The following is a 17,554-nucleotide window of genomic DNA, read 5'->3' on the forward strand; positions in this document are numbered from 1 at the left end:
CCAGGGTCTGTGCCCCTCCCCCTCCTGAGGGCTCGCTCACCCCCGACCTACCCTGACAGCCCCTAATTAACAATGACCCCGGGATTGGGCACAGCCTTCCATAGGCAAGGCCAGGACAACAGAAAAGCGTGTTCTGTACTACAATGCAAGTTGCACAAAAGTCTGAGAACATGTTATTAAGTTCTTGAAAGAAGAACAAAATAGCTCATTTTAAAATGCTGCAGAGTGTGGTACAGAAGAAATTGGGAAATGGGTCTCACAAACTATATGCTAGCATTCACACAGAGTGGTCTTTCTCATGGAATTTTAATGGTGCTTTCCATAAATGCTTCAAGGGTATTATGATGAGAAATACCCACCAGGAGGTAAATCTACTGTATTAAGGTAGGAGAAACTGTCAGGTTAGATCAGGCATCTTGTGTGAGTTTCCATGTGCGAAAGGCACAGGGATGTGGTTTTATATATTTGAGGACATACTATCATTTTCGTGGTGGAGACGGCAGGCACTGAGTCAGAAGCAGGTGAACAGGATGCAGGTGGCACCACAGAGTCACAGGCATGAAAGGCAGGAGGAGTCTACAGAGTACAGACACTTGCTCTGTGGTCCCCACTCTGACAGCAGTCGGGCTCCTAGGCTCTGCTCCAGACAGTGGACCCTCTGGTGGAGACACCTCCTACCTGAGTCCCTCCAGCCCTGGGGGTGGGAGCAGCTTCCTGCCATTGCTGACCTCTGGGTTGTCTCAAGCACCACCATTCTGCCCTTTCTGCTTCCATGCCCTCCTTTCATCGTCTACACAACTAACTCCCTGCATGGAATTCCCTCTGCTGTGGTGTGGGTTTGGTTTTCCTGACTAATCCACACTGATATGGGAGGATGTGCACAGAGAACCATGGAAGCAGGGGGCAGGGGGAGTGTTTTAGTTGTCGGTAAAAGGGCTGCACTGAGTGTGCAATATTGACAACTTTTTGAGAGCAGACCCCATTGTTTACTCCATTTGCCTGAAAGTCATAAATAGACCAAGTATTGGAAAACCTCCAGTTCTCCCTGTCAGCTTGCCACACAGTGCAGCCCGTCAATGGGGAGTCACTGGGGCTTCCTATGCCCTCCTGCTGCCTCCTCCCTGCCCCTGGCTGCCCCCGAAGTAGCCAGAATCATCCAGAAGCTTAGGATGGGGGAGTCTCCACCCTGCCTCTCAGCACAGATCCGTGTGAATACCCATGGCTCCACTCCATATGTAGTAAGTGTGGATTAGACAGGAAAACTGAATCCACACCACAGGAGAGGGAATTCCATGCAGGGAATTAGTTACGTGGATGATGAAAGGAGCAGGGGGAGGCGGGGATGCAGAAAGCGCAGAATAGATGCTTGAGACAACCCAGAGACCAGCAATGGCAGGAAGCTGCTCCCACCCCCACTAGCTCTGAGAACACCAAGGCAAAAAAGGTACCCTGATTCCCCGAAGCCTCTTGTCTTTACCAACTGGCTGTGCATTTGTTAGTTAACCCTTTCCACAGTGCAGCATTCTGTCTGTCCAGTCCTGTAAATTCTAACATCACAAATGTATGTACTTTAAGTTCAAAATGTGCTAACACTTTGAACACTTTCTTGAAAATGAGACAGAGAGCAACATATCAAATGTCTTAGGCTGATTTTATACTTAATCCCCATTAGCTGCAAACCTTAATCCTGATTCTGAGAATTTTTATAAAAATTCTTTCAGCATTCTTTCACACTTTCTTTACATGAGCAAGTCATATTTTACAACACGTGTAAAATCTCAAAATTATCCAATAAATCTATGTCTTCAGTTGTCTGTTAGCAGTCAAGATCTTGGAATGGAGGACTTGTTACCTTATCCCAAAAAGCAGTGAAATCTTGCACGTCCACTATCCTTTCACCAGCTGATGGCAGCTGAGGGCTGTGCTGTGATATCTCATCAAGTAATAGGAAGTTCTACAGAAAAAGGAAAAACAGATTGCTTAAACGGCAGGAACAAAGCACAAACGAAAATAATTGCTTCCTGGAATTTGCAATAAAAAAATTTTATACAGCCTACATAGCGTTTTGCCAACTGTACTGAAAGTGTTGGTTCACATCAGAACACACTAAATAATACATAGAAAAATAATATTATTACAACATATAGTATATGTGATCATACAAATAGCATGAGTAGGTCAAAAATTATCCACACTCTGTAGAATTTATTTTAATTAACTTTTAGAAAAGACAAATACATTATTTTTCAACATAATCTTGCTTTTCAATACACTTTGTCCATCTGTCAACAAGCTTTCCTATTCCCTCATTAAAAAATATTTTAGGCTGAGCTGCAAGCCACAAATGCTCCACTGTGCACTTGCTCCTTCTTGATGTGCAACCTTGTTTGAACTTCTCTATGCATTCACACACACTTCTCCACAACAAAACACTTTCTCCATCCTGCACACAAAGTCTTCGATAGATAATGGCTCCAGGTACACCCTCAGATCACAAAAAAACGAATCACTGCACACTGCCCTTCTTTCGTGCAAATCACAAGTGGGGCATCCATTTTTGCTTACACCACGGTTACAAATGAACTGATGTAACACACACACACCTGCACAGCAGTGACTGGGGAGACAGTAGCCTTGAACAGAAAGCACTGATAAGACAGTTACTTCTTCTTCTGATAAGAAGTTTTAAAATAACTGGAGTGTGGATCATTTTTGACTCGCCCTCATATATAGTATGCACATAGAGTATTTTATATACATGCATATGTGTATCTATATAGATAAAATATACTTATGTATAAAGCACATATAAATATTTTATATGTAAACATGTAGATATATAAAAAAAAGTTCCTGGCCATGAGGAAAATTGTAACTTGCTCAACAAGTGTATGGTTTGTCCTTAAGGAAAAAAAATGGCTCCAAACTCCAACACTTTTAGAATTTGGACATTTTCATTGTTTTACTTTTGTGTTACTAACAACAGGGGAGCTGGTAGGAAATGATTCCATAAATATTTACTGAATCCCACCAGGTGCCAAGCACCATGCTAGGAACACAGGGAGGAAGGCCGTTCCCAGGCCTGCAGGAATCAGGGGGCACAGGACAGGCTGGGACGCAAGACCAAAGGCAGAGACTCTGAACAAAACCCCGGCTCCGCCTGTTCTGGGTCGGGACCTTTACCTGCACATGCAAGTACACTCTGCTTTCTTCCTCACGCCTGCTAAACCCATATCACAGCTCGTCATAACTATCACGTGTCACTGTTCTAAAAATAACATGCTCTTATTCAGTTTCTATCTCTTGAAAAATCTTTTACAAGCATCTTTTCACAATGACTGTCTCTTCTTAGTCAACATGCTCTCTCCTTGAAAGCAGGAATGGTGGCATCTCCCACTTCTTGCTGTTTTCCACACCCCTTAGCATGTATTCAATGGAATTTAGCTGAATAAAGCAAGGTCCTGTGAACCACTACAAACCTAACATAATCATATACAGGAAAATTCCCACTTGCCCTGAAAATCCTAGACATAATTCAATGAGAAAAGCTACATGTTGAGTACACGACTGATACCACCCTCACTACCCCCTCCCAAGAACTGTGAACGTGTGGGGCAGAGACCGCTGGCTGTCCTCAAAAACTGCTCTCATTCTCCTGTGGTAACAAACCCTGGACTTTAGCCAGCACGTGGCAGCCTGGAAGGAGGCCCTCTCTCTCCAGCCTCCCAAACAGATAGGTGCAGCCACGTGATGTAATCCAGGACAGCAGAAAATGACAATGTCCAGGACCTTCATCCACCCCACGGCCTGGGCCTTGGAGGCTGCCAGCTGGGTCAAGGCCACATGCAGGGGAGTGACAAGAAAGAGTCTGGGTCCCTAACACCATGAGGACCATACTAGCCATGGAGCTTGTTATGGGGAGAAATGGATCCCCACAGAAAGATATGCTAAAGTCCTAACCCGTTACCTCTAAATATGACTTTATCTGGAAACGGATGTTACAGATGTAATCAATTAAGGTGAGATTGCAGGGGAGTAGGGTGGGCCTTGAATCCACTATGATTGCTGCCCTTATAAGAAGAGAGATGCAGAGACAGACACACAGAAAACAGTTACCTAATGATGGAGACAGAGGCTGGAGTGATGGCAGTTACAAGCCAAGGAAGACAATGTTTCCCTGCAACCACCAGAAGCTAATAGAGGTGAGGAAGGTTTCCCACTTACAGGATTCAGAGGGATCGTGACCCTGCTTATTTCATACTTCTAGCCTCCAGGACTGAAAAACAATAAATTTCTGTGGTTTTAAGCACCTGGTTTGTGCTTTGTTACAGCAGCCCTAGGAAACTTAAACAGAGCCTTACAAGGATGCTTGCAGGAGAGAAAAACAAACTATCTGGTTAAGCAGCTATAACGTGGGTAACTCTAGGACCCACAGGCAAACCAAATCCTAACCAGCACAGGGGGCAACAGAAACAAACATCTGAGGATGTTTGAGAAAGAAAACAACACATAAATACCAACCTACTACCCTAAACATCATAAACACCCTTCAAGTCCTTCACATCCTTCTCTATCATGCCCCAAAGTCACAAATGTGATTGCAACCTTCCACTTCAAAACAACAATTGGTAAAACTCAACATGAAAACCTGTTTCTGTGCAGGAAAACCAAGACAGGATCCTTGCATTTCTCTCAAAGACCAGCTGGCAGAAAATGGGATCCTCTCGTTCCCTCCTGCTCTCAACCAGGCTCACTGAGAACCTAAACACTGGCCACAGCTACTCCTACCCACCCAGAGTAATATCCAGCAAGGGGCAGGATGGGCGGACAGTGGTCTGAGGACTCTTCCGCAGGCTTTCAACCACTGGAGCCTGAGTTCTCTCTCCGCACGGCCTCTCCCATCATCACCCAGGTACTAGCTCTCGCCTGTTCTGCCACAGCTCACCTCTCTCCCCATTCTCCTTTCTTCTTGGAACAACATAATTTCACAATCTCACTATGAATCATTTCAAATACTGATACTTTTTGTTTCTGGTTCCTTCCCCAACCCTCCACAATACAACCGAACCTACACCAACACCAATCCCTCCTGATCTCTTTACAACACCTCTGAGAATGTCCACTATGCTTAACACCCTCCAGTGGCCCATCAGCACCTGAGTCCACACTCCCCAAGTGGTCTCTGCCTGGATGCCCTGAGTACTAGGCCCACCCATCCTTCCAAGCCCATCTCAAATGCTAATCCTCCTGGAACCAGTTCACGCACTTACACAGTCCCAGCGCCAACTAAGACCAAGCCTTGCACAGAGTCGGCCCATCGTGGGTATCAGCTAAAGGAAGGAACAGGCTGTAGGGCTGGTTCCAACCAGTCCAACCACTGACTGCATGGCTACAGCCTTACACAGTCGGAGCTAACACAGCAACAAGCAAAAGGTTACACATGTATGTTGTAGATCTTGTCTAGACAGAAATTCCAATTTCAGCTTAAGCATGTTACCAAGACAAAAACCTCAATAGTCAGTGTGTGCAGCATAGAATAGAAATCCCCCACTTTCAAAAAGAAAAAGAAACAAAGAGTGTACCCTAAGTGAGGAAGTAAATCTATTGAGCACTTGTCTACAAACAGGTCTGGATGGGGAAAGACATCACAATCTTCCAGGGGTTAAATGAGACTCCATTCAACACATGACCAGCTTGTAACAGTGCCAGAAGTGCTGGCCGGACTTTCTCCAGGACTCAGGCTAATGAAAACGCTGAAATTAAATGGCCATTAGAGCCATGACGTGCAGACCCAGAAAAGATCATGTAGGAAAGTATCAATGTCAGAACTGCAGCCAAAAAGACTGACTTCCCGGGGACTGGTGGGCAAAATCCTAACAGCTTTGTGAACAATATAACCTCAGAGACACATTTTACTGGATGTAAAAGTCACTGAAGCCTTTCAGTGCTTTGAAGTTAAGATATTTACAATCATATTGGAGTCATTCACTGCCAAGACCTTCAGTCCACTTTTCTTACTAAGAGAAAAATAAAGGGACTTCTTGGGCCTATGAGTTCATAATAAGTCCTCATATTCTGTATATGAAAAAAGGAAATTGAAAAGCATATGTAAACAAGAAGACAGAATTATGACGCCCACGTGTAGGTCTGCCCGTGGCTAGGGACCATCGCACCCCCTCCAGGGTGGGCAGGGGTGGTGGATTTCCTTCCTAGGGTTCCCGGACATGACCTGAGTGGAAATCCTGGGAGATGGCCTGTCCACTCTCCTGAGTGCCAGGCTGCAGAAGGCAGCGGGGCAGCAGGGCTCAACGCCACACTGTGTGCTCAACTCTACGTGCTCATCACACCTCCAGCCCGTCTGTGGTCAAGTCTCGCCCAGTTCTGACCACCCGGTCAGGAAACTCAGTTGACCTTTTCTTCCACTAATGCTGCTCTTTTCACCTTCTAATTGGGCATTAACACATCTAAATGAGAGGCAGGGAAAGGAAGGAAATTAGACATCCTATCACTGCCTGTTACCTGTTAGATAAAAGGAAAGGAGGCTGAATAAGGCCAATGGCTGGTCAGTGACATGGGTCTTATAGCAAATATGGGTAGTTCAAAGGCTCTCAGAATCCAAAGCTAAGTTTGTGCATTTTGCCTCTCCAGATCTGGTCCTCTTCTAGCATTCCTTATTTTAGTTAATCCAGGAGATTTTGTAGCCCCAAAACTCAAAGAAGCCCCAACATCTGTCCCCTCCCTCCATACCCAACTCAAGATGTGCCCTGAGTGGCTCTCAAATCTGGTCAAGTCTCTCTATTTCACCCTAAACCAAACCACATCATCTCATCCCTGCACCACCTACCCCATTAGCCTCCTGACATGCCTCCCTGTCTCTACTCTGGGTCCCTACCCCACCTCCCTGATCTGTTCCCCAGGCTGCAGCCAGGGTGAGCTCTGAGACTAAAAACCTTGATGTTACCTGGAAGATCCTGTATAGTCCCCTGCTCAGGCCTCCAGAGTCTCTACTCTGTAGCCTCAGACATGTTTGTTTCCTCAAATGCATGGATCCCCTTTTTGTGCACTGAAAGCCTTTGTCAGGTCACCATTCCCAGGAAAATGCAAAGCATCAGCCTCCCACCTCCCCCACCCCCACACAGGTCATTCTCCAGGTAGCTTCCTCAGCCTTCCCAGGAAGCATGACCTCCAAAATTATATCAGCAACTCTGCTAAAGCACCTCATGCCACCTCAGATTTTTCCTTCCAAGGACTAATGACACACAAGTGCATCCACAGTGAGTTTCACTGTTTGATTCTTTATTAACCCCCCACTTGATAAGACATAAACTCCAAGCAGGAAGGACTGCTCTGTGTTTGCTTCCCTGGCTTTGTACACATGCATCGAGCCTGAGCCAGGCATCCGGTAGGTCCTCAGTTATTTGTGGAGCAAGTGATTGGAAGAATAAATTGAAATTTGACCCCCAAAAGTCTAGCATAAACCAAGAAAGGTTTTTTTTCTTAGTCTTAACAAGATCCTATCATCTTTTATATTTGCTAAAGGACATGTTGGGCTTGTTTGCCTTTTTCTAAACTAGGGTAATATCTCCAAAATGTGACTTATTTTCAGGTACTCAGGGACACTAACTAAAGACACAGACACCTTGGGCGACCTAGTGAATCAGAAACTCCAAGGTGTGATCATTTAGTTTTAACAAGCACAGCAGGTGATTCTCATGAACTAGAGGCTGTACAACTATATGGACTGAAGAAGGGTCTATGATCTAAAAGAAAAAAAATATTTCACCGATACTTCCACCCACCAGGAAGCAGTCTGCCACGCTAACACCAACTCTTCTCACCACTCTCATTCTCAGCCATGTGTCCCACCTTTACTGAGAACAACTACTGCCCACAGATCTCTCAATTCCTAGACTGCCTTCCTGCCAGACACTTTACGTACATGAGGGAAAATTTAGGTTTCCTTCCCAAAAGTGCTTTCTTCATCAGGACACAAAGTCGGTGCCAGGAAAATTAAAGTTCTACCCACGTCATAATGTTAATGTCACTGCACACACCTACAAGGGAAGGAATTTCAAGCCCCAGACAGTTCAGTTGCATTTTGGTGGAAAAGGAATCAAAAATCCTACCCAAGAATTTGAGCACAATTCCCTGAAAACCTTCTGCAGGACCCCTTTCATGCTACACCCCTTGGTGCATCACATAATCCACCAGAGAACCAGAGTGACCGCTTTTCCACTAAAACCAGGCTTCATGGTTAGGGATCTTCAGGAGCCCAGACATGATGGAGCTGGATGGTTCCTTCAGCTGCACATTTTCTGAGCACCTGCTACTTGGAAGGAGTACGAAGATGAATGAGGCACTGTACCCACCCTTTAGTTACGTCTGGAGTTCAGGGAGGGAAAGAAATCCACAAACACATGGCTTAGTGAGGACAAAGTCACATCCAGGAGGTCAGAGTTAGAGACAGGAATTCAAGAGGGTGTGACAGTTAATTTTATGTCAACTTGCCTAAACCACAGTTCCCAGACACTTGCTCAAACACCTACTGCAGTGAAAGTATTTTTCAGATGAGATCAACATTTAAATCAGTAGACTCTGAGTAAAGCAGATTATCCTCCATCATGTGGGTGAGCCTCATGCAATCAGTCAAAGGCCTTCAGAGAAAAAAGACTGACCAACTCCCAAGAGGAGGGAATTCTGTCTCAAGACCACCTTCCGACTAGAGATGATTTTACCATAAAGCCTTATGGTGTTGATCTTTTGTTTCATGACGGCCAGCAAGATAGTCAGACTAAATTTGTTAACAAAGTATGACTGAGTGTTTCTAATTGTCCACAAGGCCCAAGAGCCCAGCCCAGGAGCCAGGCCAGCAGAGTCTACATGAACACCAGGCTGTGCAGGGACAGCTCCTGTCTTTAGAGAACAGGTCCACCAAGTCCAGTCAGGCTGCTTTGAGATACACAGATGGACACACAGAACAAGAGGAAGATTCAGACCTATTCCCACTCTGGATAGGATCCAGCTCCCCTGGGGTGAGACCCCGCCCCTCCCCAAGGTCCGATGTTCCAGGAAGGAACTAACTCCAATCTGCTCCCTCCTTTCACTATTGCACTATTCCTCCAGCTTCTAGTGCAGATTGGGCCACCCTGGGCCTCTGTGGGGTCCCAGCCATTTCCTGCAACTGTTGTTTCCGTCAATCCAGTCTTTATTTGATGCCCATGATGTGTTCAACATGGGCCAGGCACTAACGAACTACCAGATACAGTCTGCTGTGAAGGGGCTTAGAGTACTCCTGGGGAGTCAGGATCACCCCACTTGACATGATGCTGGGTGGTGCGGGACTGGCCGAGCACAGAAACGGAAGCCCTAGATCAGCGTGAACGAAAGTGTGGGGAGAGGGTCATGGGGCTGCTACAGGCTCAGCAGCACTTGCTTAAATCGAGGACAGAAGAGAAGGCAGCCCAGGGAGTGGAACAGAGTGAGCAAAGACCAAAAGTAGGGATGAATGTGGCAGGTCACAGACAGCCTCCCTTCCCAGCCAGAGTCGAGGGTCCTGAGCTGGGAAACAAAGACAGCGGCCAGTGGAGCCAAGATTTTAACATTTTTATTCTGCAAGAAACAGGGAACTTTTAAAGATCTTCAGAGTAAGGCTAGATGATCAAAACTACACTTGAGATATTCCACCTGCCAGAAGGTACTAGGAAGGCCACGTAACAATGGTTTAAAAAACCAGGCTTTGGGCAGAATCCTAGTTCTATCCCGTACAAGCTGTGTGAGGAAGGGTGAGCTACTTCACCTGTTACAGGAACCTGTCTCCTCATCTGTAAAGTGGGGACACTCATGCTTATCCCACTCAATTGCTGTCAGGATTAAATAAGATGACGTGGAAAGGCTTCAGGAGCGCCCGGACCACACAGGGAGCCCTGGCAGCAGCGACTGAAGACAGTGGCTGTGGCAGCAGCAATAACAAAACCCCAGCAGCACGACACACGAGTGAAGCCTCCATCTGCACAGGTTACCGTGTGACCTCAGAGCATCCCTCCAGTCCAAGGATACTCCTAAATGTCCTCTTTCAAGATGTGAGGGCTTCATAAAAGACATTTGATTGAACTGCATGGACTATCCCTTAACAGGGTTGCTAGAAGCCCCCGTCAGAAAGAATGATATACTCAGGAGACCAGAACTGACCCCGTATGCCTCACCTGTCTTATGGGTAATAGTTTCTCATAGTATAGAAACTTCATCACAAAACAATCTCAGCTGTTATGCCAAGACTGAAAAATAAAATATAATCACACCCAGAGTTATCTGACTTCACTAGAGATCTATTACTGGCCGTCCATCACTGTGGAGAAGTAGGAACAAGACAGATTAGATTTTTTATAAAGTCCAGACACTCAAGCTCATGCCCAGGCCGGCTCACAGAGCCAATTTATCATGTGAGACCTATTCATAAACACAGGAATACTCAAGCACCTGTTGTGGGCCAAGCCCTTATTTTGGTGATGTAAATTATTTGCCCCTGGCAATTCAGGGACAGTTAGGAAAAGAAGGCAGTGAGTATAGGGGGAATCACAGATTTGAAAGGCAGAGGGCAGCCAGAGAGAGAGGATTAAGCAGTAAGTGAAAAGAGGACAGAGAAGAAATAGCAGATGTAAAAGGCACGCTCAGAAATCAACAAGCAAAGCATCTGTGGAGGAAAGAACCCAGGTTTAAACACAGAGAACTAAGTGAACCTGAGGCCCTTCTCCTGCCCAAAGAACAGGGACCTCTCAGTAATTTCTTTCCCTCCCGGCCCAGAGAAGAATCCTATTCACCCCAAGACTGAACACAGTCACTGCCTAGTCATTCAAGTTAGCACAGGAGATGACATTTGTTTGCTTCTTCTGCTTTCAGTCATTTTAATCGCCCTGCAATCATCACTTGTATATCAAGAGTCCTGTGCCACAGCTACTTATGCTACAGCCCATAAATGAGCAGGGAACTCATATTCGTAATGCACTCTACCTGAGAAGAGGAGGGGTATGTAAGACATTTTGGAATGGCAATCAGCTTTGGCACTGACAGAGTTAAACCTCACCTACCACGAACACAGTGACACCAAATAAAAGGAGGCATTTTACGTAAAATCCACCTACAACTTCAAAAATTATTTGTCACCAAACCTTGATTCTTTGGACGCTGACGACTGCCTCTGACACCTTCTCGACGGCCATGGGGAAGTAGAGGGTGCCCGTCAACCGCACAGTCTCGTACAGCGTCACCACCACAAACACTTGGCTGGCTGTGATCACGTTGTCCAGGAGGTCGTTCGTGATGAAGGTGACAAAGACCATGACTTTGCTTACAGCGAAAAACAATGCCAAACTCACTCCTCTAAGGTAGGAACTTTTCAGAATCTTGGAAATTTCTTTCCTGGAAAAGAGAGTGGGAAACAGGTTTTAAAATCATCAACACCCAAGACCTGAATTCAGTGCCCTGTGTGAGTGGCCCCTTTCTAGGGAGTGGACACAGAGTAAGATAAACCATCCCTCACGTCATGCAGACACTACACAGTGCACACCCGGGGGTCTGCCCGACACAAGGACCACACCCTGCATCACCACCTCACTCTCCAACTAAATGGAGGCTTCATGTCACACTTTTAAACATTCTGGGTCAATCAGACTGGGTTTGAACATTCATTCAACAAGCATTCGTAACCACAAGTCCTGTGCTGGGCTCCTCACTGATGACAGAAAGACATAGCCTGTCCCCTCCAGGAGCTCATGAACTTGTGGGGGAAGAGAATAAACAACCCCCAAATTGTGAGACACCAAGACATTAGACAGAGGAGCCAGCGCAGCCCCCATGGAGCACAGAGCAGAGGCGTGTGACTCGGAGCAGTGGAGTCAGGGCAACTCACAGGCACGTGGAACCTGAGAAGATGAGTGGGAGTCAGTCAGGCCTGGCAGAGGCCAGAGAAGAAGGAAGATGGGAGTGTCTTCCCAGCAGAGGGAGGGGCCCCCACAAAGGGGCAAAGTGAGAGGTGACAGGGAGCTCCCGGAGAATGCTAAGTGCCCTGTGCTGGAGTATAAACACTCATCAGATATTTAAATGAAAGATGGAAAAAATTCTACAAACATAAAGCAAAGCAAAAAAACACAACAAAACAAACAAAAAACAGTGTTTTTATGGCTGTATGTGGAATGAATAACACTGATTTGTTTGGCCTGATACAGGTAGACCCGGTCTTTACAATCTCCCCATTTGTGCTATTTAGTATAAATGACAGTTTTAGTTCAAATGTCATTATCTCAAATACTCACATCTTAGAATCATTTATTTGGGATTTGTGGTATTAGGAAATATCTGGAATTTCATTTTGGTATAAGTAAGCAGCACATATATTTTTTCCTTTAACAAGATGGTAAATGGAAAAGCAGGTTGAAATTACATACTCCCCTAGTCTACCTAACCTTCCTGCCACATGCAGGGGTGGAGTGGATAGTATTTAAGTTCACTGCAATGCGAAATCTTGGTAAGACTTCTAAATTCATTCAGTAAAAACAGGAAATTAAAAAGTACAAAAATATGGTTTGATATACATAAAAACATACCTTCTCAAGCTGGTAATAAGGTCTTCAAATGACTTCTCCCAAGCACACATTTTTATTGTTTTGATGCTGGTTATAACTTCACTCATAGTCCTGATCCTGTCGTCCACTAAAGCCGCAGTCTTACTCCTAAGGGGACAGACGTGAGAGATGAGCCCTAGTGATCACAGCCCAGCTTTCCTTATCAGGAACATCAGCAGCCCAGCCCAAGATCAGGGATCAAATGATTCCCTACAGCTCTTCTGCACTGACAATACAGGCAGGTCCTACTCAAACTACAAATGCAGAAAGACTTCAATTAGGAAGTCAACCATTCAGCCCCATTCAAGAAGTAAGTTGGAGAACTTGCAGTATTGACTAAGGAAGACCTGAAATGAGTCTGATATAAACCATCTGCTCAAGGAGGTCACAGGTGGGTAGGAAGGCACGAATCTAACAGGAAGACAGTGGCTGTGCTGTAATAAAACAGGAGTAAGGTGCTCAGAGCAGAAAAGATGGGGCTGTGAATTCTGCTGGGAAAGGAGAGCAAGAAAAGCTTCAGAGACCTGGTAGCATCAGAACAGGGCCTCTGAGGATAAGGAACATGTCTCCACAGCAAAGAGAGGAAAGGAAATTCCAAGTAGAGAAATATACCACACATAGAGGTGCTCACATACGTGCAAAGAACTCAGTGAGCTGCAAACAGCGCAACATCTCCACCACCTGACAACCTGGACAATGACCCACCTCCAACCCTCTGGGACCTGTTTTAGGTCTAACTCATCACCATCAGGCTCTGCATCACCAGCCACTTTTCTATCACATACGCTGCTGGGAATGTGGGGCTTTATAAAGACATAATTAATTAAGATCAGCCTTGCCCTTTGGTTGCTGATAACAATGAAAACACTGAATTGAAAACAAGACACAAACATACATACCTGAAAAGGCTCTAACACAAGCATAACAAAAATACATGCAGCTAGAAAAGGGCCTATAAAACTACTACTATTTAATAATGTTCCAAAAACTTGGACATAGATATCTTCTGCTTAAGGACAATCTACTTATTCAGGTACAGTGCCTGAAAAGCTAGCTGTGAGGAAAGAGCAAATGCCGTCACCTTTCTCGCTGCAAGATCAGCCTTCAGCTTAAGGCTGGAACCTCCACTGGCTAAGCCTGAAAGGTCTACAACACAGGCAAAGAAGAGACCAGAGAAGGCATGTTTTTGTTTGTTTTTAAACAAAAGTGTCGGGCAGATGGAAGATGTTACCAATTACAGTTTTTAGACCATTGTTTCTCTTACCGGAGTGATGAAAACAGCTTCCCGATGCAGCTTTGCAAAAGCAGAAGAATAATTAGAACCACCATCCCTGCAAGACATGATATTCCTATTTCCATCCAGAGCAGGGCGGTCACTGCGATAGCCTGCAGTGGCCCCACCCACAGAAAGCACAAGAACATCGTTACCTTAAAAGAAAAAGACAAAGTCTTCTTAGGACTGTATAAAAGCATAACCAATAAGGACAAAGTATAGAAACAATCTCCTCTGAAAGAACAGACATGAACCTACACAGACATGATCTCAATGGTTTTAAACCTGCTAAAGCAGAAGCCTAAGCATCCGCCCCAGATGAAGCTACTCCAGGGCCGCAAAGAGCTGGCTCCAGGGACGCCCAGGAAGCAGACCAGCAGCATGGGGAGGAAGACGTCGATGTTGTCCCCACACAGAGGAGCTAAGGGCTTCCCCAAACTCTCTCTGCCCCAAAACTCAGCCCGCATTTTCCTTGGGGCTCTCTGGCACCCCAGGAAAGCCTATATTATACTACCTGCCATACTCTCCAGTAATTATCTGTGTATTTACCTCCCTGACAGGCTGTGGCTTCTCCAGGGCAGAAACTGAGCCTTATTTATCCCTGAAACTGAGGACGGGCTTTACTTCATGTTTGATGAATGAATAATTCAAAGGGATCTAGTGCAAAACAGATCTGACCAACAGCCTCAACACCCTGGATCATGTGATCTATTCCTAAGGTAAGTACAAAAAGAGAGTGTGATGGGACAGCAGAGAGAAGCTTGTGTCTGGCTAGGGACCACCCACTTGGCATTATTTATCAAAGGCTCCCTATGCAGCAGGCACCATTCAGGGCACAGGAAATAGAACAATCCCTGTGACCAGACCTTCTTCATCTAGAGGAGGAGGAAGACAGTTCAGCCAGCAACACAAATACAACGTGCCAAGAAGGGCCCCTCCAGGAGGACCCTTAGGGACACTAACCAAGCTGCACAAGAACAATGCTGCCTATTTACTACTGGAGTATGGTGCAGGCAACATTAGAAAAACAAAGCTCTCATCTAGAGGACAACATATATAATTACATCTAAGCTGCACACACAAGAAATAAGAGTTGGATAAAAAGATTCTGTCTTATGTCCTCAACAGAATCCTGGCTGATGCCAAACCTGGCACCTGGGATCCCAATAAGCTAAACCCAGTAAGAAGGACAGGAAATGGAAGAGGATCCCTCAGGGGCAGCTTACCTGATCCAACTTGTTCACATCGTTGGAGAGTAGGTTGACTATCTGGCCTGTGGTAGTCTTGCCCATGGCCAGGCTACTCAGGTGAAGGGCCTGAAATAAGAGAAAGAAACAGAAAACTGGATTCCTATGGTGATACCAAGTCACTCTTAGAACATAACAAAACGGAGCAGGTTTTCATGGGGTCTTGAGTGGTGTCAGGGTGAGCAGGATGACCCCTGACAGCAGGACTCCAGGGACCCATGTTCATCCTTCACCTCCTCAATGTGGCGGCAGTCACACCCTCAAGGACAGCAAAGGCAACAACAGGAGGTAGAAGCAAAATCCCCCACCCTGTTTCTCAATGAACTGGGACATGCCCAAAAGATAAAGGGATGTAAGTTTAGATTTAAGAACCAACCAAAATAATTCTGAGCCAACTTAGATGAGAGTGGGGAGGCTGCCTGAAGGAACAAAACTAGGAGACTTGGACTATAAATGTGGAATCAGTCATTAATTCCATGTATGACATCATTTAAACACTTTGGTCTTAGTTTCTTCATCTTGAAATGAATGAGTATAATGTTCACAGCACTATTCCTGTGAGGAATCTGTATTCTTAGTGCCAGTCTGCTGACTTTACCAAAAAACACAGCCTGTGTTGCACAATCCCTATATTTGGTAAAAAGTTCTGAAAAATGCTCTAGAGATCTTAGGAACTTGAAGAGACCACCATGAGCTCTTTCAACAGACCACCAACTGGAGCCACAGATCCAAATAAAATGTCACAGTTCATAAAAACTTTTCATGTACTCATCACGTTAAATAGAATAATCAATGATCAAGTGGGAATGTAAAGTGATATAACCACAATGGAAGAGAGTATGGAAGTTCCTCAAGATATTAAACGTAAAGTTAGCATATAGCACAGCGATTCCGCTTCCGGGAATGTACTCCAAAGACCTGAAAGCACGGACTTAAATAGACATTTGTACAATATTTGTGTTCACAGCAGCGTTATTCACAACCGTCAAAAGTGGAAACAGCTCAGATGTCCACTGACAGATGAATGGATACACAAAATGTTGTAGATAGCTATAATGGGATATTATTCAGCCTTAAAAAGGAATTAAATTCTGACACCTGATAGAACATGGATGAACCTTGAAGACACTGTGCTACATGACATAAACCAGACACAAAATGACAAACATTGTGTTATTTCACATCTACGAGGCACCTAGAGTAGTCACATTCATAGAGAGAAGTAGAGGGTGATGGCCGAGGGGAAGAGGCTGGGGAGTTGGTATTTAATGGGTGCAGAGAATCAGTTTTGGAAGAAGAAAAAGTTCACATAGTGGTGATGGCTGCACAACAATGTGAATGTGCTTAATATTAACTAAACGCTGCACTTAAAAGAGTTAAAATGGTAAATTTTATGTTGTGTGTATTTTACCACAATTTTTAAAAAATCAATCATCAAAAGCCAAAAGTTATTTTACCAAAGTTGTAGAAAGGTAAATAAATGACAAATCATTTTTATATATGATACATCCCACGAGATCATTCAAAATTATAAACAAGCTTAGCACCCATTCCATTTCTAACACCCAAGCTGATTCCTTCCCAGGACCAGGGATTAGCAGGTAGGGCTGAACGTAAAACAAATATTCAGAGGGGCCTTTCAGAGCTGCTCTACAGCACCCGCTTTTCCCCTAAGGAATCAGCCCACCTGTAACCTGCAAAAAAGCATCTTATTTCTTCAGCTCAGTAGGATCCTAGATGCAAGGCTGGGCATGAAGAAACTGGTCTTTCCCATGTTTCTGGAATTTCAAGTTATGTCTATGGTTTAACCCCAACAATACCTGACTTCATAAAGGGACAATTCTCTTAGCCTAATCAAGCCAGCAAAGTAATGGCTTTGGGAGATGTTTACATTCACATAAGCAAATGTGCCAGGTCAGATCCGGTAACCCAGAGGCAATATTTCAAAGAGCTAGTGGGAAGGGAAAGAAAAACAGGTGGACAATGGCTCAGCTGTGCAGCAAATCAGGAGATTTGACTGAACCATCGCCTCACACCTAAAACTTAAGGTTTTCACAGGGCAGTTCCGGTGAAATATCCTGTGTGTTTATGGGACCTAAGTATGATCTGAAAGACAAACATTTAGCTAATTTGTGGGAAAATCTGAGTATTCATCCAAAAAACAGGAGAAGGTGCAACAGAATAACACAGATGACAATGGTCCACAAGGAAGCCCCCTGACTAGAGTGCACGGGGGGCACCGCTGCCATTCAGACGTCACCCAGGAGGAAACTGGCTCACGGGCTGGAGCCACACAGACAGTGAGATGTCAGGCCCCCGGGTTCACACAGCCCCGAGACTAACAAGACTCTGCTCAAGGAAGGAGGAGGAGAAGCCATCTTCCATTTTGCCAAGAAAAGTATCCCAAGAAACAGAAG

At 45.1% G+C, this 17,554-nt stretch overlaps 1 protein-coding gene across 1 annotated transcript in view; it reads right to left on the reverse strand.

Annotated features, from left to right (window-relative positions):
* LOC130835549 (ATP-binding cassette sub-family C member 4-like) overlaps positions 1–17,554 on the reverse strand; it is a 194,155-nt gene that overhangs the window by 153,593 nt on the left and 23,008 nt on the right. Inside the window, exons 5-9 of the mRNA XM_057707187.1 lie at positions 15,117–15,206; positions 13,882–14,045; positions 12,600–12,725; positions 11,166–11,415; positions 1,853–1,954 (exon numbers count right to left, since the gene is read on the reverse strand). Coding sequence (XP_057563170.1) covers positions 1,853–1,954; positions 11,166–11,415; positions 12,600–12,725; positions 13,882–14,045; positions 15,117–15,206 — 732 coding nt within the window. The remainder of the gene's footprint in view (positions 1–1,852; positions 1,955–11,165; positions 11,416–12,599; positions 12,726–13,881; positions 14,046–15,116; positions 15,207–17,554) is intronic.

This window comes from Hippopotamus amphibius, chromosome 14, assembly GCF_030028045.1.
Source record: "Hippopotamus amphibius kiboko isolate mHipAmp2 chromosome 14, mHipAmp2.hap2, whole genome shotgun sequence".
Taxonomy (NCBI): Eukaryota; Metazoa; Chordata; class Mammalia; order Artiodactyla; family Hippopotamidae; genus Hippopotamus; species Hippopotamus amphibius.